The 22,741-nt window shown below is 41.8% G+C and overlaps 3 protein-coding genes across 5 annotated transcripts; 2 read left to right on the top strand and 1 right to left on the bottom strand.

The window, feature by feature from the left end:
* Positions 1-3,526: 3,526 nt before the first annotated feature.
* Positions 3,527-6,764, bottom strand: ogg1 (8-oxoguanine DNA glycosylase). Its single transcript, XM_069141297.1, has 7 exons — positions 6,309-6,764; positions 5,822-6,180; positions 5,548-5,727; positions 4,719-4,897; positions 4,481-4,628; positions 4,329-4,378; positions 3,527-4,255 (listed from the first exon to the last, which is right to left on the bottom strand). Exons 1-7 carry the CDS (start codon positions 6,416-6,418, stop codon positions 4,037-4,039), a joined length of 1,245 nt encoding a protein of 414 aa, XP_068997398.1. The 5' UTR covers positions 6,419-6,764; the 3' UTR covers positions 3,527-4,036.
* A 194-nt stretch (positions 6,765-6,958) lies between these two features.
* qars1 (glutaminyl-tRNA synthetase 1) lies at positions 6,959-14,780 on the top strand. Its single transcript, XM_069141184.1, has 23 exons — positions 6,959-7,145; positions 7,577-7,727; positions 8,144-8,253; positions 8,345-8,420; positions 8,504-8,568; positions 8,679-8,732; positions 9,138-9,201; positions 9,290-9,364; positions 9,843-9,928; positions 10,028-10,114; positions 10,198-10,297; positions 10,391-10,469; positions 10,549-10,788; positions 10,874-10,966; positions 11,056-11,193; positions 12,015-12,102; positions 12,205-12,351; positions 12,454-12,555; positions 12,654-12,746; positions 13,526-13,653; positions 13,740-13,806; positions 13,894-14,019; positions 14,166-14,780. The coding sequence occupies exons 1-23, from the start codon at positions 7,035-7,037 to the stop codon at positions 14,214-14,216; spliced, it is 2,331 nt and encodes a 776-aa protein (XP_068997285.1). The 5' UTR covers positions 6,959-7,034; the 3' UTR covers positions 14,217-14,780.
* Positions 14,781-15,655: 875 nt separating this feature from the next.
* On the top strand, positions 15,656-22,652 carry LOC138193248 (transcriptional regulator QRICH1-like). 3 transcript variants are annotated; one of them, XM_069141162.1, is made up of 12 exons: positions 15,656-15,857; positions 16,667-16,896; positions 16,990-17,085; positions 17,180-17,320; positions 17,414-18,202; positions 18,303-18,480; positions 18,605-18,759; positions 18,886-19,000; positions 19,499-19,607; positions 19,831-19,979; positions 20,080-20,170; positions 21,377-22,652. In XM_069141162.1, the coding sequence occupies exons 2-12, from the start codon at positions 16,720-16,722 to the stop codon at positions 21,561-21,563; spliced, it is 2,187 nt and encodes a 728-aa protein (XP_068997263.1). In that variant the 5' UTR covers positions 15,656-15,857; positions 16,667-16,719; the 3' UTR covers positions 21,564-22,652. The 3 variants fall into 3 exon arrangements, with proteins under 3 accessions (XP_068997263.1, XP_068997262.1, XP_068997261.1); XM_069141161.1 differs by having other exon boundaries at positions 16,606-16,896; positions 17,414-18,190; XM_069141160.1 differs by having other exon boundaries at positions 16,606-16,896.
* Positions 22,653-22,741: the final 89 nt, after the last annotated feature.

Here is a 22,741-nt window from a genome sequence, read left to right as displayed (position 1 = left end):
GGGTTTGGACAGGTGGAGCTAGGACACCTCAGGATAGTGATCACATTATTGTACATGGATTATGACTAATATTCTATAGGTAAGATATCAAACCTTACCTACGTGAAAGCACTCAATGGATATAAAAGAATAGGAAGTGAGTGTTATGCAATCGGTGTCATGTAATTTAGATAATTAGCACATCTGCATTTTTGTGTCTTTCCTATTGAGTACAGTGGTTATGAATTCATATTGTCTGCTGTCTCAAGATAACAGTAATTTTATTTTACAGCATGTAGTATGATAACAAAATTTTATTATACAATATGTTCTGTTCCTGTCACTTACTCCCCAGTTATCTTTGGTAGCTTCTTCAAATTTGGTTCTCATAATACCAGATGGGATGACCATCATCTTTTTCCTTTTTACAAAACAAAATTTGGCCAACATCCCCTGAAATGTTCTGTTTTATAGATTTAGAATGCTAAAGTACATATTATCAAGGGTTTGCTATCTTAAAACAAAAAATAACTATCATCCCATTTAATTCATGATATTGAAATGAATCTTCATAATATTTAATTATTTCTATGCTTTGTATATGCATTTTTATTTTTACACAAATAATCAATGTTCCTCGTTTCTATATCAATCCATTTTATTCGTTATATGCTGTTGTATGTGTGAAAATACATAAATGAAATAAAATAAAATAATAAGAGATATTTGAACGTTGGCGTTCCTTTTAAAATGAATACCCTGACATGAGCCAATTTGTCCTCCTGTTATGAGACATAAACCACAGTGAAACAGAGAAGCCCCACCAAGGTGGTCCTCACCTCACAAGTATGAATTTTCACCGAAATAAGACTTACATTTGATTAAATATCACATTACTCATTTGTTTTTGCAAAATAGTTTGACCTACTTTAAAAAAAACTTTTTCTCATTTACAATAAAATAATTGTTATTTTCCTTATGACTGAGAATAAAATAAATTAGTGTATGTTTGCCCCTCTTATGGTGAATAAAAGAAGATCAGCCCTGTGACGTACATGTATATGGAGCTGACAGCTCTTGATTCATGGGGGGGAATATGAGTGGGCTTTAAATAAAGTGAGAGGGGAGTTTTATTTAAAGCTTGCTAAATGAACAAATTCTTAAAAAGGAGGGAGTTCGCTTCACTGACATACGCCAAAACCACACATGGAACTCATGCTACCCCATATATACTGTGGGTAGTATTTCTATACCATCTTTGTCCTGGAATGTGGTGAATACTTTCCACTTAGTCATTAGAATTGATCCTGGTAGGAGCTCTGAAATACAACACTGGAGCAGACGGAACTGTTTCTTCCTCCCAATCTACAAGGCGTTGAACCTTAATCACAGCCAGCCAAGCAAGGATCCTATCAGATGGTAGAAAGTATTCATTTTTTCCACAATATAAGCCTCTTTCATTAAGAACAGCCAAGACAGTCATATGCTAACGTCTATCCACACTTTTAAGTCAGACATCTACAATACCTCTGCCAGCTCTGTGCTCAGAGTCTTTCTCTCTGTGGCTTACTCCTCACCCTATGGTTGTCTAGACACCAAAGAATAATCTCCCCATCTGTGGGCCCCAAGGACACACTTCCATGTGGGGACTGCCTCCCCCGTCCATCAGGCTCTTCCCACAGCTGCCTCCAGCGGCATTTGATTTCACCACATCTAAGGTGAATAAACTCAACTCTCTTTAAATTTGATCCATCTTACGGAGTCTATCAGATACGGTTATATAATACGGTCTGTTACTATTCAGAAATAATGACATCCATCATTTTAAGTGGTAGACAAAAAATGTAGAGGTGCATGGAGACCATTTTTGGGCTCAAAGCAGAAAGAAACTTTCACAGTCTGGATATGAAAAGAGATTGTTTTGAATAAATGGATAGTAATACTCTTTCTTTCTTTCTTTCTTTCTTTCTTTCTTTCTTTCTTTCTTTCTTTCTTTCTATCTATCTATCTATCTATCTATCTATCTATCTATCTATCTATCTATCTATCTGTCTATGTTGATATGTCATTAATTTAATTTACAGGTTAAACCAAGGAGAACACAGACAACACGATCTGGTTGTTTTTTCTATTAACAGTCCTTGTAAAGATTTTAAAATATTTCAGACAGTTTCATCAGATAAACCTGCGAAATCTGAACTTTTCCACCATAAATCCCTACTTTACAAAATAATAATGTGATAGACAACATAAAAGAGGAATTCAATCTAATTATATGTATATTATTAATGCAGTCCAGTAGCACCACTAACTATATGTGACAAAATATAGAGCTGCTGTGGTTCACATTCAAATGTATAGGTGTACCTATAGCAGGGTACAAGGTATAGTAATGTTTAGTGTGTACCAAAAGGTATCACCCACTTAAAGTGGATCTGATTTTGACAACATATCTCTCTAGGTCAGCTACCACAAAACCCCCTCACCTGCCGTCATCACTACAAACAAACAGTCCAGCTGCTGCACTTCTGCAAGTACATGGAGGCTTTTTCCGTTGTGCTGGAGCTCCAAAAGTGGCGCCTCCTGGTGCTTGTAGGAAGTAACGGTGCCCTCTTATTCAAGGAAAGAGGAGATGTCCTTTCAACTGAACAATCCTCGAGGGCATAACACAAGCTGAGACCCATCTCTTACATAATGCACAGGCCACGGTTGCCTTGTTTCAGTCTTTGTGTGCCAACTACAATTCCTATTCCTCCCCCCAGTACACTTTCACCTATCCTCCCCCCTTAGCACACCTATCCCCCAATCGCTCCCACTCTCTTTTTTTTTATTTTTTTTTATTTCCTGTTCTCTCAGCTCTATTTTTTATTCTTTTCTTCTTCACTGTGACTCTGCCCTAAAGCTGGGCCCCAGCTTCTGCCCAGCTCAACTGGAATGAGGATGAAAGATGACTCATATTCATTAACACACATGGCTGCACTCTCCTCCCCAAATAAAACACTTCTATGGATGCAGGACACGCACATACAGACACACACACAGATGCAACAACTAATGCATCAACTCATTTTAGCCTGAAGATATTTCTCAAATTAGGTCTTGATAGAGATGTATGCTGCTTCCGCATTTAAACAAATTTGGCCTGTGTATATTTTAAACAAAGGAAAATATTGCTCTGTCATTGCCGAAAAGGAACCGTAATAAGTCAAACACCCAGAGACATGACCGTGCTGTCACAAGAGAGAGTCACAGTAGCCCCTAGCACTGACAGCAGATAACTGCAAGCCCTGCTATAAAAAGACCAGCTGACACAGTCAACCAATGCCTATAGATAAACATACAAGCAGAATGGCACATCATAGCCACCCAGTCAAACCAGATTTTATGATCCAACCGACAGAAATGCTATTTTGATGCAGGGAGTGGACTGAAGAAACACACAGCACCATTTTGGCATCCTTTGACCTTTTCCAATGTGCACACAAATGTCAGGATGTGTTGGTACATGGTGGAACAAGAGCCGGGAGGCTTGACAGAAAGTATTCACTCAGGGAAAAAGTGCAATTTATTCTCAAATATTCAAAAAAGCAGGTTACAGAAAATGGCCTATGTGATATGGTCTTTGAGAGCAATATTTTGTGATGTGTAGTGCCACCTAGGGGCTGCTTCTGGCAATATGTTGAAGAACCAACATGCCAGTAATGGATTAGGTGGGCTTGGTGAGAATGACTTGTTCTTTTTTTACTAAAAATAAACTAAACAAAAATGGCATGAGGTATTTTTTATTTTTTTTGGTAAAAAATAAATCACTAGAGTGCCCTATTTGTACTAGAAAACTAGTAGGAAAGTAGACTGAGGAAAAGTTACAGTAAATGACAAATTATACAAAAAACTTTGAGAAATCTATACAATAATCTGTTTTATGATAAATTTCTGAATAATAAATCACCTATGCATTTCATTTCAGTGGGTTTTGAATTGAAGCTAAATCAGCAATGTGTGTGAAGATGTGCAGTAATAAACTGTGATGTGAATCCTGATGTTAAAAGCTTGTACCTCATTCCACCTTCTCTTTCTTTACGGACATCTTTGCTTTCTTGTGACATGCTGACTTGGCTTTCAAGGTCTTCACAGTTCCATCGTATTCTCTCTTTATCTTGGTTTTCTTGCACTCTGCCATTCCTCCCTCATCATCCTCTTCCTCTTTCTTCGGCTGCTTCAGATGTGCCCTTTCTTTTAGGCTTTTGAACTTCTGGAGATCAGCGCAGAACAACACCTAAAACAGAGAGAGACATTCTTAGTTTACAGAGGACTAAAATAAAAGACAGTTACAGGACAATAACACTCACCGACTGTGCCCAACCAGCATAGGGTCCCCACAGCTTTCTAAAGAAATCCCCTGTGTAGAAATATGAGATTGCACATTGTATTAGCATTACCTGGTGTTTACAATCAGTGTAACACTTGAAGAACACTACATAGCAGGTGTGTGAATACTAACCGATATCTCTGTGAAGTTGATCTGTGATGCTCTTTTGTCTATTGTTTGCACCATATTTATAGTCACGCTTAGCAATCTGCCACATGTGTGTATCGATGGGTACGGCCTCCAACTTATCCAGGGACATCAGACATACACAGTTTGCCACCTACAAGATGACACGTCAGCCTTAATTACATGCTACTGATACCATACAAGAGTATCTGTAGGAGGCTAACAGCTTCTGTTGCCATTGTACCTTGGTGCCAACACCAGGGAGAGTCCGAAGAGCATCACAGGCCTCCAGATATGGGACTGTGCGCAGACCGTCAAGCCACTGGACCCTTTGGGTGTCAAGAATCTGCTTTGCACTCTGCTGGAGAAACCGAGCCCTGTATCCAAAACGAAGTTCCCTGAGGCATGCCTCTACATTGTCGTCTGCCAATAACAGTGGAGAAAACAACACAAATACGATGACAGTAAGCGTTTTGTTTGCATGTACAAGTATTTTTTTAAAACCAAGTTAAAGATTTCCGATGTCTAACCCTTCCCATAACAGGTGAAAATTACTTTTCAAGGCAGAGGTAAATGTACGCATATGGCTGTATGAAATCTTAAGACTTGAAGAAAAAAACTGTTGCTGTGGCAGTGCTGAAGAAAGGATTATATATCAATAATTATATATTTTTCTGGTATAGGGGGAAAGAAAAATTCTGGCTTGTTTATATTTTTTTTAAACCAGTCACGGGAGGCTTACACAAACATATACAGACATCCGGTGAGTCCGACTACTCAACTATCCACTAAATGAGTAACTCCACTGTAGGTAATGTTTAATAAGGCACTTCTTTCTTTTCTGTAATATGACTGAGGATGAAAATATTGTTTAACTGCAAACAAACTTGGGACTCCTGGCTGGCTCCCACTGAACCACGACAGTAACACAATGACAAAAGTAAAGGGACAAATAATATCCTTGGAGATCCAGGGTCCTCCTGGCACTGTTGTAAATCCTGCATGGACGACAGCAACAGTGCTGACAAGATAATACGCAGGGGTGTAAGGTCTATGGCATAAGTTTAAAGCACCTGCGAGTGATGACAGCGTAGGAAAGTCGTAGTAAGAGGTTTGATCCAGCTGGCACAGGGGGGCGCCCAGAGCCTTGCAGAGTCTGTCCACCATCCCCTGAATACGAGAGACGTTGTTGTTGGAGGTGCAAATGATGGAAAACAGGCATTCAGTCGGATCCTGGCGTAGCATTCGCACGCCTGGAGAAAGACCAAACAATTTAAGCAAACATTTCAGTTGTGATTTACGGTGTAGTAATAAATGATAGCCTATCAAGCGTGCACAAACACTGACCAGTGAAGATGTTTGCTATGTGCTTGAAATGGCAGTCTGCTTCTCCCCATTCCTTATACAGATCAACCAGCTTCACATCCAGCTGGAAGTAATCTCTCAGCATATCTTCTTCCACTCTCTCGACTAAAGTAACATTCAGCGGCTCATCTTCTTCCTTCTTCACAGCCCCTTTAAACCTCTTCTCTGCCTTACTTTCCTGCAGGAGGGAAACACCAGCTCCTTTGTTCCCGTCACCTCCCATCTCCTGGTTGTCCTGTTTTTTGTAAACGTGGTACCAAAGAGTGTCATCTGTTTGGGTCAGGGTCCACACTCGCCCTCCCATCACTCCTGTCCAATGTCCGTCTGCAGTTTCTCTCCAGCTGTGTGATGAGATTATGTGTTAACGTAGAGAACACAGAGGATGATGTAAACTGTAGTAAGTCAAACATGTGGTGCGCATGGTACATTTAATGTTTAGACACTGTATCTGAAAGTTTAACCAACATACCGGAAGGATTGTCCACAGGCAAGAGTGAAATCCAGACGCAGCTCTAACTTTGAACAAGCCATAGATCTCCACATTTTACCCCCCGATGACAGCACAGCATGTTTAGCCATTCTTGTTTTGATGCTATTCGTTTTCCTGTTGACTATTCAGAGGTAATGTAATGAGGTGTATACGGCAACGTAAACGTAAAATTATTTTTTTGTTTACGGGGAACTACAGCTTCCTGTTTATGGCAGTCAGTGTAAATAACTTTCGCGGAGTTGTTTTCGGTAGCATCGCTTGCGATGGACAACAAAGACCTTACACCGCGTTAGAAAGACGCACATATTTTTGGAGAAAAGTTTTTGAAAAGTGCAAAATTTAAGAAATATGTATTTAAGACGCTGCCCAGTCTAAATAATAAGTGATAATCGTCCTAATTTACTGTTAATAGTCAGAAATGACTGAAATGTTAATCTGATGCAACATTACCGATTTCGGTAACCTCCTCCCTTACTGATATCAACACAGCTGCTGATTGGTTCATTTTTTTAAAGTAGGTGGTAACTTTCATCTATCTCATTTGCCATTGGTCAAAATCATCCGCGCTCGCTGTGCCCTATTGGCTAATATTTTGTTCTGCACTTTCTTTTTCTGTAGCGTACAGGAAGTCGTCCCTTCTCGGAGACGAAAAGTCGTGTGGCGTGTCTGTGTGGCTCCGATTTACCCGGTGAATAAGGTGGACAAATGGCGGATACGTTGACGCTTTTCACTTCAGTTGGGCTCAGTGAGCAGAAAGCGAAAGAAACGCAAAAAAATGAAGCTCTGAGTTCTGCCCTGAAGGATGCAATTACTCAGGTAGGACCTAACGCATATGGAGAAACTCAGCTGCCTGGAGGGACAGCTGTGAAATGTGGCTGTCATTGACTTATGCAGTTTACTTCTCGTGTCTGTTTTTCTCATTTTAAAGTTATTCAAGATATGGTTTTAGGATACATACGCACTTCATTACCTTAGCATACAGTTCTTATAACTTTTATGTTTGTTGTGGCATAGTTCTTTTAGCTTTAATTTATTCTACGTATTGTGATGTTTTCATCTGGACTTCAGTCTGCAATGCAGTTTTGGTATACTTTAATTTTCACATTCCTTTGGGAGTTTACACCATGTCCTCTTAGGTTCAAGATAAGAAGCAGTGATTGTGTTTGTCTTATCTTTAACACAGACCATTACACAGTTTTTGAAGGAGAAAACAAACAATTCTGCTCTTTCCTCTTTGGTTTCAACAGGCGAAGCGTGTCCATGGGGCATCAGGAGTGGACAAAGCCATGGGCACATTGCTGTACAGCATGGCTTCTCGCCTCAAAGACACCAAACGCCTGGCATTTCTGTCAGACATAATAGCTCAGCGCAAAATCTGTACAGAGCTCCAGCTGGCAGGTAATTTCAAATATTTTGAGACATGTTGCATCCTGATTGACAAGTTACCAAAACAGTGTAATTATTAAAAAAAAATGTATAGACATCTTTTTTTTTAGGACATAAGCTTAAATCATTGATTCCAACCTGATCTGCATTTGAATCTGGTCACTGTGGCTCTGAACATGTAATAGTATGGATCAAATTAAAGCTTGACACAAACTCCTTAAACAAAACATCTGCAAAAGACAATATAGAAAATGTTGAGACCAGGGAGGCACAGCGAGTTTAAAGGCATCGTGACCGCTGGAGTAAGCAAGAGGGACTGAGCACCTGCCTGACATATGGACTCTATGGATGAATTAGAGCTGACATGAGTGATTGGATCAAATTATTTCCGCCTGCTCCCTGATATCTTGAGCCCCATTTCTTTGCAGCTGCTTTGGACTTTGTGAAAAATCATCCTCAAGACCCCATCAACCAGAAGGAGTTTGATGAAGCATGTGGAGTGGACGTAGTCGTAACACCGGAGCAGATTGAGGACGCAGTAAGTGCATGATCTTACACTGACCAAAAGTGTGCAGTTTTACAAGCTTTACTGGCCGCGGTGTGTTCGGTGACAGTGGCATGTCATGCAGGTAGAGTCCGTGATCAAGAAGCACAAAGAGCAGCTGGTAAAGGAGCGGTACCGCTTCAACATGGGACTGCTAATGGGTATGGTCTCACGGACAATATTGTAACCATAAATGCATGATAGACAACCAGAAAGTGTAACCATGCTTGTGTGTGTGTTGCAGGTGAAGCCCGTGCAGCCCTAAAATGGGCTGATGGAAAGGTGATCAAAAATGAGGTGGACATGCAGGTACGTTTGGAAACAGAGAAGTGTTCTCGGCAGCTGTATGTCTGTCATTGTGATTGAGGTTGTTCTCACGGCATAGCATAATAATCTCTGGTTTATTTAAACTCTTGAAGGTTCTACACCTCTTAGGTCCCAAAACAGAAGCTGACCTGGAGAAGAAACCCAAGGTAAGACAGTTCATATAGTTTAAAGGAACAGTTCAACATTTCTGGAGCCACACCTATTCACTTTTTTGCTGTGACACGCAAAGAATGTCCAAAACATACCCCCATGTAAAACCCCACTTTTGGTTCAGATTAAAGAAATTATTTACAATGTAATGTGATCATTAATGAGCTTCAGAAGTGATATTTTTTTTAAACCTTTAGACAAAGCCAAATTAGCTGTTCCCCCTTAGTTCCAGTCTTCATTTAAGCTTCAGTTTTACTGTACTGGTTTGAGTTTCAATCATCTCATTTAACAGTGTAAAAAAGGCAATGCACAAATTTTCCAAAATGTCTAACTATTCCTTTAAATTGCTGCACCCTCAATGCTTTAATTTGATCTGTGGCTAATCTCTAATTATCTTGCAGCCACAGAAAGCTAAAGCCACAGAGAATGACGTGAAGGTTAAGAAAGTGGAGGTGACAGCTAATGGTAAGCAGCAGGGAGAGTGGACAGCAGGCCTGAGGGAATTTAACTGTTCAAGTGTTCTCTTCAATAACTGCGTTTATTCGTTGTTTAGGTGATGTGATTTCTGGAGAGGGAAAGTCGCTAATGGAACAGCTCAGAGGAGAGGCACTGAAATTCCATAAAGCAGGTGAGAAAAAACACTTGAGGAAATTATATTTTGTGCAACTGAATAATATGAACCCCAGACAATGTTCTGAGTAAAAGGTCTGGACTATGTCTATAATTGCCCTTTTACACAATGAAAGATTGTCTATGTCGTAAAAGTTCTCATGTTGTTTGGTTTAGAGAGCAGGACTTGACGCAAAAAGTACATTGCAGAAATTGCATTGTTTTGTTTCTAGTAATTTGGTCATAACCAACTGAGTCATCAACATGCACACTTGCTCACTTTGAATTCTAAAGACAATGACCTGCTCTATTCACACACAGGCTCAATCGGATGTTACACAGACTTAGTACTAGAGGGCTGGCAGGGTAAAGTCTGTTTAATGTACGTTATGTTTAGGAGTTTAGCGTTCTTTAACAAAGCTCCGGGTGATGTCTCGATCACTTCAGTGTTGCAGGTCATGTGTGTTGACTTTTCGTCTTTGCCTCCCATCATGCAGGAGAGAATTACAAAACTGAGGGCTACGTGCTCACATCGAACACCATGAACTTGATTAAGAAACATCTGGAAATCACTGGTGGACAGGTACAACGTTTATATGAGTCACCCTAACTTTTGGAAAGGAAATGTGCTACTTAGAAAACAATCACCTGTACTGATTTATCTGTGTCTGAACGTCTTTAGATCCGCAGCCGTTTTCCTCCTGAACCCAACGGTATCCTTCACATCGGACATGCCAAGGCTATCAACTTCAATTTTGGTTATGCTAAGGTAGGAATCAGTCTGTCCTCTTTTACGGCGGTATAAGCCGCTCTTGTGCAGCTGCTTTCTCTAAACCGGGTCCCTTCCTGTAGGCAAACAACGGGATTTGTTTCTTGAGGTATGACGACACAAATCCTGAGAAGGAGGAGGAAAAGTACTTCACCGCCATCAAGGATATGGTGGAGTGGCTGGGTGAGTTTAATCGATACTTGTCTGATCTGATGCTTTCAGGCTCTCTCTACATTCACAAGGCTGGTTTCTGATCATAGTCTCTGTATTACACAGGCTACAAACCTTACGCTGTCACACACGCTTCCGACAACTTTCAGAAACTCTACGACCTCGCTGTGGATCTTATTCGCAGGTGAGGGTCGGATGTGAAGCGCATGTACGTGTTGGTAAATGTGTGGACAGATCATGTTTAATTCTCTGTCTGCCTCCAGGGGTCATGCATACGTGTGCCATCAGAAGGGTGAAGAGCTGAAGGGCCACAACGTGCCTCCATCGATGTGGAGAGACCGACCCGTTGAAGAGTCACTGGTGTTGTTTGAGAGGATGAAAAAGGGCCTGTTGGCTGAGGGGGAGGCCACACTCAGGATGAAGATAGTCATGGAGGATGGGAAGATGGACCCTGTGGCGTACCGAATCAAATTTACGTCACACCATCGGACAGGAGATGAATGGTATGAAAACCTGACATGTGTTATTTTTCTGATACTTTCATTTCAATATTTTACTTACACTTGCTTCACTTGTCTTTCTCTGCAGGTGCATCTACCCCACCTATGACTACACCCACTGTCTGTGTGACTCCATTGAAGATATTACACATTCACTGTGTACCAAAGAGTTTCAGGCCAGGTACACATGCATTCTTTGATATGAATTAGCTCAGCTTCAGAGGCCTGCAGGCTTGATGTCATTGTTTTTTCTTTGTGATTGTCTCACAGGCGTTCATCCTATTATTGGCTGTGTAATGCTCTGGATGTGTACTGTCCTGTTCAGTGGGAATATGGGCGCTTGAACCTCACCTACACTGTCGTGTCCAAGAGGAAAATCATCAAACTGGTAGAGAACGGTGTTGTCAGGTAAAAGGATGTTTCTTTTTGTTATTTGTTTCCAGTCTGATCGGTTTTTTTTGTTTTTTTACTATTTATATTACTTTTTTTATTTTCTATATGGCTACACTATATGCTAAAAATTGGATAAGCAAAGAAGGACCACTTCTTGTAAATGTCCAGTAATGTCAGGATAAAGCTGTGAGTAACATGTAAAAATAACTGAATGACAAAAAAAAACCTCATTTTAACTGCTGCATGAATTCAGCTATCAAACATATTAAAGGCGATCAACACAAATCTCTTGCTGCAGATGGATAAGTCAACCATCATGAGTGAATTCAAACTATATATTCTCCTCACATTCTGTTGGAAAAATTACTCAGAGGCTTGGTTCAAAATCAAACACATCGGACATTTATTCTTGCAAGAAGGAGCAAATACATGCCACCCTCAAAGAGAGGTGTCCAGCAATGCTCCCCCCAGCAGTGCTCCCAGATGTCCTCCGCTTTTATACAGTGTGACAAACAGTTGACAGTCACCCCCATTCCCTTTGTATCTGCTTTCGTATGGTAATACTGAGTTGGTTGTAGGTCACAAGACAAGGACACAGGGGAGTCGTCAATTAGATGAGGAAAGTAAAACAAAAAGGAATCACTTGCAAATAAGAGAGAAAACAAAAGAGACTTTTCAGAGCCTGCTTGAAGAGAGACTTTCCGGAGCCACAATGCAAACAAGAGGAAGAGACAAATATTTTTTTCCATCACATTCTCCTCCAGAAGTGCTTGTGGTTTCTTGTTAATATTGCAGACTGTGACTTAACTGTTATAATGTATCTTTTGTAATTGCAGAGACTGGGATGATCCCAGACTCTTCACCTTGACGGCACTCAGGAGAAGAGGTTTCCCGCCAGATGCAATCAACAACTTTTGTGCACGGGTACGAGGAGTGGATCGAGCGATGGCCGGTTAAACAGAACAACAAGTAATCAAATATGAAAGCATGGTGCTATTGGGTAATAATACGTTACCTCTCGTTCAGGTGGGAGTCACAGTCTCCCAGACAACAACAGAGCCCCACCTCCTGGAGTCATGTGTGAGGGACGTGCTGAATGACACAGCGCCTCGAGCCATGGCCGTGCTGGAGCCGCTCAAAGTCACCATCACTAACCTCCCCGAGAACTTCAAGGTTTGTGCATTTCTTAAACACACGTAACAAACGCTGTCTTTTACATTATATTCAACCTGAGGACCTGCTGCATTATCCCACTGTCGTCGTCTTCTCTCCCAGTCAGACGTACGAGTACCAGACTTCCCTGCCAACGAGACCAAAGGCAGCCACACGGTTCCATTTACACGCACGGTCTTCATTGAACAGAGCGACTTCAGAGAGGTCAGACTGAAAAACCCTCGGAGTAAACAAAGCAGTCTTTCTTTGTCTCATTTTTGAACTGTGGACAGAAGATAATTGTGGTCTCTCTCCTCTTACAGGTGATGGAGAAGGGCTACAAGCGTCTGACCCCAGAGCAGTCTGTGGGCCTGAGGCATGCTGGGTATGTCATCTCTGTCCAGAAGGTCATCAAGGTAAGAATCAAAGTTTTCTTACTCAGTAGCTCCTAAAGACACAGTGAAAAAGAAAATACATTTTCCAAACTCTAACCCTGTTTCGTAGTGTTAATTATTCAGTCATCTCTTGTTGTCTTTCTTTCTCCTTCTGTAAAACATTATGACATTTTTGAGGACTCAATGTGACTCATGGGCCTCTACGTATATATTTATCCAATCAAATGGATTTGTGTCGAGAACCAAAACCTTCTTATCATGAAAAAGCCCAGGTGGAATCGGTTGTGCAGCGTTGTGATATGGAAAATAAAAAATGGGTAAACGGAGTCCCAGAAGTGCAACAAGATATTTTGATGTACGCATCATCAGTTTTTTCCCACGTCTTATTGTACTCTTGGTAGACAATACCAATTGATATCTGATTTATTAATATTTCTGCCTCCTAATTGAACAACATGGATGAAGACTAACAGTCCTCTACAGCTCTGTCCAAGTGTCGTCACAACCTGATCTACGTTCAAACAATCTAATATAATCTGACAGTAATAATTCTGTTTGGATATATCTCAAATTATGGAAGCGAAAGACTTTGACTGTAAGTTATCTATAATAATTTTACTGAACCTTTTTACAATAAAATGTTAACGAAACAGCTGATCATGGTCATTTAAATTCTTAGTGGTGTTTGCTTCCCTCTGTGCATGTCTCTAATTCCATGTATTTTCCAAGTAAAACACTGTTTTTCATGCCATCTGGTTCATGTTCATAAACACGTCCTGATTTCTTTCGCTGTCTCTCAGGACTCTCAGGGTAAAGTAGTGGAACTGGAGGTGACCTGCTGTAGCTCTGAGACTGCAGAGAAACCAAAGGCCTTCATCCACTGGCTCAGCCAGCCACTGACGTGTGAAGTGCGACTCTATGAAAGACTGTAAGTTACAAACAATCACTGTTGTTTACAACTAACGCTCCGTTAAGAGAACTAACTCAACCGAAACATCTCACCGTCTTGTGTAGCTTCTTGCACAAACATCCAGAGGATCCATCTGAAGTGCCCAACGGCTTCCTGAGTGACATCAACCCCGTGAGTCTCTGAGTTCTTGTTACAGAAGGCTGAGATGTGTCAATGGGAATACTGATTGTTTAATTTATGTCTTGTGTTTTTATTTAGAATTCCATGCAGGTGATCAGCAGTGCCTTAGTGGATACCTCAGTCAAGGGAGCAAAAGTTTTTGACAAATTCCAGTTTGAGAGAGTTGGATATTTCTCCCTGGATCCTGACAGCACCGCCGACAAGGTACAGTAAGACAATTAAACACAGTTTTATACTACAAATGGAAGCTTCTGGTTTGAGTAAATATTTGTTACATTGACTCTCGATCTGGATTAAAAAATATTTACGTAATATGAGCACAAACTCTCATCTTTTTTTTCTCTCTGCAGCTTATCTTCAACAGGACAGTCACCCTCAAAGAAGATCCTGGGAAGATCTGATTGACTCTCGAGATCAAATCTGCACTTCCTGCTTCCCATGAGCCCACGGATACATGTCCACATTGTTTGCATCGCTCACTGTGTAACACCAGCCAGGACACAGACTGCTCAGGCTGAGATTAAGTCATATCAGATACTGGAATATTTGCATGGATCGATCTCAAGGAAATTGGAAAATGTCATTATTTTCCTGGTTGTGGTTTCTACACCAGAGTATTGTGGCTAAATTATTCACTGCAGTATCACTGACTCTAATCTCTTTGCTTGGCCAGTCAGTGTTAAGAGTGCTCTAGGGTTTTTTCTAACATGCCACAGTGGTATTCACTGACGACGTTTTCTCTTCTTTGTTGAATGTATGCAACTTTGATCGTTGTTCAACAAAGATCTGGTGTAAATTTGATATTGACTCTAAGCTGGTGTTACACAGAGGAGATGCTCTCAAATGCCTCACAGGACTTTCTGACAAAGGCGGTGGGACACTGCTAAACCACCATGTGTTTTTAAAAAAATTCAGATGGGTCCTTTTGACAGGAGGAAAGAATAAAATAATACCATTAAATAAAACTATTTGTCAGTATTAATGGCATGAAATAGAGACATGCATGTGTTTTAATATCCATATAAATATCAAGGATTTTCCTTTGTGTTGTTTTTTTCTTTTTTTTTTTTCAGTTTTAGTTTTAATGCCTTTTTGTGAAAGCAAGATCTCAGGAATTTCTTGAGGGAATTTATTTATAAGGATAGAATGAAATGCCATTTTATATCCAAAAAGTAAACTTCACTGTAACATCAAAATGTTCTGCAAAGGCACTTTTCTGTCCATTATTCAAGCCATGACTCAGAAACAGAAGGGGAGAGACTTTAAATTGGTTGGCTGATCTAACAGCTATGTAAAGCAACCTAATCACTGACAGAAGGGATCGATTGGGTCAAAGAGGATGGCATACCATACAGGAGCAGTACGACTGTTTTTAGGCTGCACAATAGTTTTGATCTTGTATATATTAATCTGAAAAAGTTACAAAGCGTCCTCCGCTTTTCCCGGTATTCGATAGAAAGGTCAAATAAATACTCAAGTACATTAGTCCATGACAGAAGTCAAAGAGTGGGAGCTGCAGACCACGCTGAACTGTAGTGCGTGGGAATTAACCCTCAACTGCCCGCAGCCTCCTGAGCACCACCCAAATATTCAGCGCATCTCTCGGGGACCACCTTAAAAGATTCAGAAGCCAGTGAACCACTCGGAGCGTCTGTCTTGGCATAACTGCGTTTTAAGGTGGACTCACATCTAGCGCATCTTCCCGGCTACTCCGCTCCGCGTGTGTCGCCTTTAACGGAGTACCTTCCAAGCGTCAAGTTCTCGCGAGATCACGTGGTGGAAATCCCGCGATAGCACGACAGAGTTACAAATCGCTCGCCTATTGGTCTGAGTGGACTGTCGTAAGATGGCGCCCAGCGAAATATGAGTGGTCTGGAGAAAGGGGAAAAACCACAGCTAACGAAAACCTCAAAAAAAATAAAATAAAGAGTAAAGCAGCCACAGAAAAACACCAAGTTTCCCCTGCTCGTCGGAAGAGGAGCGCCGTTTCGAGGGCAGAGAAGCAGCGCTTTAACCCCTCTCGGCCCGGCTGAGGAAGACAGGTAGCTAACGCGCCTGCTAACGTTAGCCTGCTAGCTGTGGAGAAAACAAGAGTAATGTAATCGGTGCAACGATAACCGACACGAGAGAGTCAGCCCAGCTTCCGCCGTTGTCTGTACAGACACCCTCTATTACGAAGCGAACATTTTTTTTTTAATTTTTTTTTTACGACTTGAATCTCTTTATTTCCAAACACAGTTGTCGTTTTTTTTTTTTGGGTCTTAATTTGCAAACAACACGCGGCTAGTTAGCCGTGGACCTGGCTAACCTAGCTCGTTGTGTAATCAGCTGTTAGATTGGCAGTTTGGGAGTTTATTGCTCCGGACACGTGGTAATAACTGAAATGTCGCTTGAAGCCGGCGCGTTTTTTTTGTGTGTGTGTGTTTTTTTTTTCGTGATGCAGCTGTTTCCGCCGCTGCTTTGAATACCGCATCGGATTTGGAAAGTGACCGCGCTTTTGTCCCAGCTCGTTTACACTCAGCCAGAATTAACCCTTTCGTATTTACCATCCGTCCGCGTCGCCGCTGGACAGCCAGCTGCGGGTCTGTCTGTAAAGACGACTTTAAACTGATGTCAGCGAAGCGATTTTGTTCCTTTTGTTTCATTTCATTTCGTCGAGGTCATCGGCGTTTAGAAGTGTCGACTGGGTTACTGAGATTTGATTCGTTGCCATGCCTTGTTAATGCTGTCACAAATGCATGATCCTTGTATTCATTATACTCGATGGTAAATAAATAACTTCTGTAATAGGTTCCACCTTTTTAAAAGAGAGCCCTGTCAGCGGTAATGAATAACTCCCTGGATGGTACAGGCTCCTATGAGGAGCTGGTGCGTCAGAAAGCTCGGAGCATCCCGCAGCATCGCATGAAGGAGTTCCTGGAGTCCTTGGCCAGCAAAGGTCCAGATGCCCTGCAGGAGTTCACCCAGCAAAGTGGAGATACTACGACCACCACCACCACCATGGTCTACCAACAAGAGGCTAACTGCATCTACACAGACAGCACAGAGGTGGCGGGGTCATTGTTGGAACTGGCCTGTCCGGTAAAGACGCATACCGAATGATCATAAAGCAGCGTGTTCAAGAAAGAGTCCTTAAAAATGAAGCTCTCTGACAGGCACTGTCCTCTGATGCAGGTTCAGGTGCAGGTCCACCCACAGCAGCAACAGATACAGGAGTCCACGTCTCAGCAGCAGACCATACAACAGAATACAGAGCAACAGATAGTGCAGGTCTGTACCTCTATTGTATATTTATATTGAGTGCATCAACGAATCCTGCTCTATGTAATAATTAAAGGTTGGCCTATAATTTTTTTATTCTCAGGTGCAGATCCAGGGTCAGCATCAAGGTCAGATGCTGGGTCAGGTTCTCCAAGTCCCCTCTGGCTCCCATCAACAGCTACAAGGTGTGACCACTGCACAGCTGATTCAGCCTGGGGAACTGACAGAGGAGCAGCATCAACAGGTAAGCATACAAACAACTCAACATCATTTGCACGTTTTGTCATTAATCGCCGAGTTTAATTGACTGTTATCATCTTCATCCAATGTGTTTTAGCTGCAAGCTCAGTTAGTGGCAGCCGTCGCAGGAGGACAACAGATCCAAATACAGACGGTGGGGGCCCTCTCTCCCACCCACCAGCACGACGGTGTAGAGAGGAGACTAATGGGAACCACAGTTGCCACATCCCAGGGAGCAGGTGTCCTTCAGCCAGCCAAGAAGCGCAAGGTGGACATGCCCATCACTGTGTCCTATGCTCTGCCCGGCCAGCAGGTTGCCACAGTCCTGGCTATCCCTCAAGGACAGGGCCAGCAGCAAAGTTATGTGTCTCTGCGGCCGGACCTCCTAACTGTGGACAGTTCCCACCTTTACAGTGCAACAGGCACTATCACCAGTCCCACGGGAGAGACCTGGACCATCCCTGTGTATTCTGCACCTGCTGGGTCTGGAGGCCGTGAGCAGGTCACACATATTGCCATCCCCCAGGAGGCTTATGGAACAGTGCAGGTCACTGGGGCAAACACTACAACAATGACCACAATGCCAACACAAGTTACTGTTGAAAATGACAAGCTGAAAATCCCGGCCAGTCAAAGTCAGACTGCGCAGGCTGTTTCCAGCATTACAAGCTCTGGAGTAATGGGGAGCCAGGAAGAAGTGGTGCACACACTGGCTGCAAACACACTGTTCCCTGCCCAGCTCATGAATGGAAACATTCACATCCCAGTGGCTGTACAGGGCTACTCCAATGCCACACAGTCGCTTATCTGGGACCCACAGCAGCAGGTGCTGCACACACAGGGGCTGTCGGGACAGGACGGACAGCAGCTACAGGTGATAACACAGGTGTTCACCTACGTTGGATTTTCATCTTGACAAGATAAACATGTACATGTGTATTTTAACACTGGCTGAGGTAACCGTTTGTATGTCTATGTCTGCGCAGGGTCAGACAGTGGTAACAGAGGTAGATGGTCAAGGCCAGCAGCAAGTGCAGGTGCAGGAGCTCCTGCTGCCGGCCACTCTGAAGCCAGAGGAGGGGCTGGATGTGTGGCGGGTTTGGGCTCAGCGGAAAAACGTAGAATTGGACAAATCAGATAAAACTAAATTGGCCCCAATTGGCCGTAAGTGTGCTTACCCAATGCTTATAAACCAGTGACACCAGCATAAACGCGTGCATTGCCATTTCCCCCTTTTTCTTTTTGTATGCCAACTAATTACGTGTGTGTGTGTGTGTGTGTGTTTTAGGACGCCAGGCACTGCGTTTCCAGGAGGACTTGGTGTCATGTGCAGTTGCTGAGCTCTGCATGGGTCTCTCTTGGATGACAACAGAGGCCCGGGGGCTGGAAGGGGAGGTTTATGAGGCTGATGTTCTTTACTATGTGTTTCTTTGCTTACAAAAAGTAAGTACACCATACATACAAATACACAACGTCCTTGCAGCATTCATGAAATCTGTCTCACTCCTTGTTTGTGATGTGGCAACACTGATGGACCGTATCTTTCCTTTTCCACCTACGTGTCTGCAGTATCTGTTTGATAACGGTCGCGTGGACGACGTTTTCTCAGATCAGTACTACACTCGCTTCGCTCATAGTCTGCACCAGATCCTGGAGCTTTGGAGACCATCTATTCATCCGTTAGGTGAGAACATAAATAGTTGATCAAACTCTTCTAAAATAGACCTAATGTTTTATCTGCTAAATTTATCTCAGATACAGGTTGCAAGAATGAAAATAATAACTTCAGGAATGTCGGCGAGTTTCTGACTCGATCTTCATCCAATCTTATATTTTCCCGAAACGACAACTGCATGGTGAAACCCAAAATAAGCCCATATTAGAATAACTGAAGTTATTTAAGTTGTTCTGCCTTAAGAACATTTTGCCTGTATTGGTTTCTGTTTGTATGTTGTCCAGTGGCGTTTCTTGTGAAATCTGTTTGGAACTAATTGTCAGTCTTCCCGTTTTTTGGGTATAAAAAGTTGGACCGGGTTCGGACAGCATCTCGGAATGAAATCTAAACGTTAAAACAAAGTTTTGACAAACACAACTTCAGATATGTGGCATTCCTGTGTAATGAAAAATAAAATAAAAAATATTGATCATCCAAGTCTTCATAATCTGCTGTTTCCCCTCCCAGGTTACGTCATCCCCAGTCATGTGACGGAGGAGATGCTGTGGGAATGTAAACAGCTGGGAGCTCATTCTCCCTCAACACTGCTCACAACTCTAATGTTCTTCAACACAAAGTGAGTTTCACGGCGCTTACTGGAGTCATTTAATGTATCATATTTGTTTACGATTTGTCCTTACTGTTAATTGGTTTGAAAAAAATCCCACCCATGATAAACAAGAACGAATGTAGAGCGCAAAAAAAAAAATCCCAAACCTACAGTTATACAAAATACAAATTGATGAAGTACAGTTTTTCTTCATGACTGCTGGCATCAGTGATAATCCATCTTTTTGCAGGTATTTCCACCTGAAAACGGTGGATCAGCATCTAAAAGTGGCCTTTTCGAAGGTGCTGAGACACACGAGAAAGAGTCCCAACAACCCCAAAGACAAGAGCACCAGCATTCGATACCTAAAGTCCACTGAGAGGTTCATAGGACAGAAAGGTAAACGCGTGCATGGATCTCATTTGTGCTGTGATGTCCGAGTGGACACACCATTTAAGATTAAACTAACAATTACCATTTGGATGCTCTTTTGGTTCAGTGACTGACGACATGTACTCAGAACAGCTGGAAGACCCAGAAAACCCGCTGCGATGCCCCATCAAACTCTATGATTTCTACCTCTTCAAATGGTAAATATGAACCTTTGTGAAGGGTCCTATGAGATATCGGTGAAAGAAACTAGGAAGTGAAAATATTTTGTATTATAATTTTGGATGCCCATGGAAACATGACTGAAACATACATCCAATATTGAAATGTGCAAAAACAGTAAACGGTAAGAATGGCAGTTTGTATTACCGTGTGGTGCTTTTGACCCTGAACAAGGTTGGAGTGAACAGAGGTGCCGCTACCTTCTAAATAACGTGTTGTTATTGACGTGGGACGTGGATCACACATTGCACTGTGTTGAAGTGCTTAAATGTGTGAGTACACTGTTGCTAGGCAACTGGTAAAAACTCTTCCTTTGCCCTCATCTCCAAAAAGGTGAATCATTTTCAGCTTTCCTCCTTTCAACATTACATCGGATTAAAGCTACTAGCTTGTTCGGCGTTCACTGTTTTCAATAAATGTCAGTGTCAATCACAATCTGTTAAAATGGAGGAAAAATACCATCGAGCAGATTGTTCATAAATTTGGAGTAAACGCAACCAAACCCCAAGTTATTTTTGTAATCCTATATCAGTTTTGGCCACCAGTTCTTTCATTTAAAAGACAACTTAAATATTAATATTTATGGAACCAAAAACCAGTTTATCAGGTTCACCTTGCTAAAACTAATACAACAATCCTGCTGTAGATACAACATTCATTAAGGCAATAATGTTTACTTTTTTGGTGAAAGTATTTATGCTTTTGTGGTGGTGGTTAAAAACTCTATTGACTCATACCAAGAGGTGTTGTTCAGCCTATCCTCATTGCTATCAATTAGGTCGACAAATTCATTGAAAAACCTCTATAAATTTATACCACAAAAGCACGACAAGCTGCTCCTCCCAAGATGACAAACGGCTCTCTAAAAAATATTAGCACAAATTAATCAGTATTGCACAATTGTTATGTTAGTTTTTTGTACTTAATAAACAGACAATTGAGTATATGTTAAGGTAGTAACGGCCCACTCTAAACTAATAAGACCCAATTGTATCTGTAATAACTTAATCTGCTGTTATAAAAAAAAAAAAAGAAGGTAGAAATTTGATATAAAAAGCAAGCCTTCCCTTCACCCCTCCCTCTGTTCCCACAAATAGCAATTCATAAATATGTGCTTTAGGCAGTCTAAAAACTAAACTTTGACATCTAATTAATGATATCCCCATACTGTGTTTTCTCGTCAGTCCGCAGAGCGCTAAAGGCCGCAATGACACCTTCTACCTGACTCCTGAGCCCGTGGTGGCTCCAAACAGCCCCATCTGGTACTCAACTCAGCCAATCCCAAAAGAACAGCTGGAGCAGATGCTCACCCGCATCCTCGTCATACGCGAAATCCAGGAAGCCATTAACATGTCAGAGAGCGTGCACTAGTTGGACTGGAAGAGAATTAAAAAAAAAAAAGAACTGGACTTTCCTCCTTTTCTTCACCCAGCCTTCGATTGCTCATTACGAGTAGTTTTTTTATTCTCTCACACCCTCTTGTGGTCTTAAAGGGTGGCATGTATATGTTTATTTTCATCACGTGTCAGCATATCTCACATGGATTGTATATACACATACAACCAGTACACATAATGTTTTGTCTCATGGAGGCAGTCACTTTTTTTGTTCTTTTTTTTTTTTTTTGGCCAAATGATGTAGTGTCTAATCTTTTTATTGAACCTGGACTCTAATTTAAATGGTATTTTAACTGTTGGTTCTCTTTACCGATAGTCTGGAACAATTTTCTTTCCTGTTTTGTTTCAGTCTGTAAAATATTTCAGATATATTTTCACAGGGTTTGGCCTGTGCTACGCTGATTTTCTTACACGTCCCTCTGCGTTGCTCTGTGTTTCCTTCATCTGCCTTGGTCACTGTTCGGTCTCACAGTGAATACCTCCAGTGGTATTAAAACTGCATTAAGTAGCCAAACGTTGGCTAAAAGCTCATTCCCAACGTTTGTGGATTCTCTTTCTTTGTATTTCACTCTTGTCTGCCTCCGAGCTGAGTTCTCATGCGGACACACTGAACTCTGGGGAGGACCGGCCTTGTTGTTGAATGCTGCTTTGGGCCGTAGCACCCCCTGTTGGACGAGCTCAGCAGCATCGACTCGCATGAGGACTTTCAATCTGCTGTGAACTTGTTGGCAATCAACACCCGACCCGCAGCTACTAGCACTTGCTACGCTTCGGAGAGTACGTGGCAGAAGGATGACGAGGGGATGCCGACTGTTGCTGGATCTTCTTTCCTCGGTACATCACCAACCCTGAACCTAACCTGAAGAGGCATCTCTTGTATCATACATGTCTAAAACATGACAATGAAGACTCTTTAAAAAAAAAAAAAAAAAAAGTGACTTAGCACTTAATGTTCTATACTGTATAATATTCATAGCTCCTTCATGTACTGTAATGGGTCAGTCATTTAAGGAGAATGGCAATGCCTGTGTGTTTTTGAAACATGACCTTTTTTGTACAGTCACTATACCATGCGTCTGCCTTTCTAGCAAAGTCCCGTATCAATTCTGCCCATGCATCCTGAATTACTGATAGCCTGCATTGTGTGATATA

This window comes from Embiotoca jacksoni, unplaced genomic scaffold (assembly GCF_022577435.1).
Source record: "Embiotoca jacksoni isolate LCO1_2020_lvr unplaced genomic scaffold, fEmbJac1.0.p SCAF_9, whole genome shotgun sequence".
Classification (NCBI taxonomy): domain Eukaryota; kingdom Metazoa; phylum Chordata; class Actinopteri; family Embiotocidae; genus Embiotoca; species Embiotoca jacksoni.
This window is presented reverse-complemented; position numbering and strand designations above follow the sequence as displayed.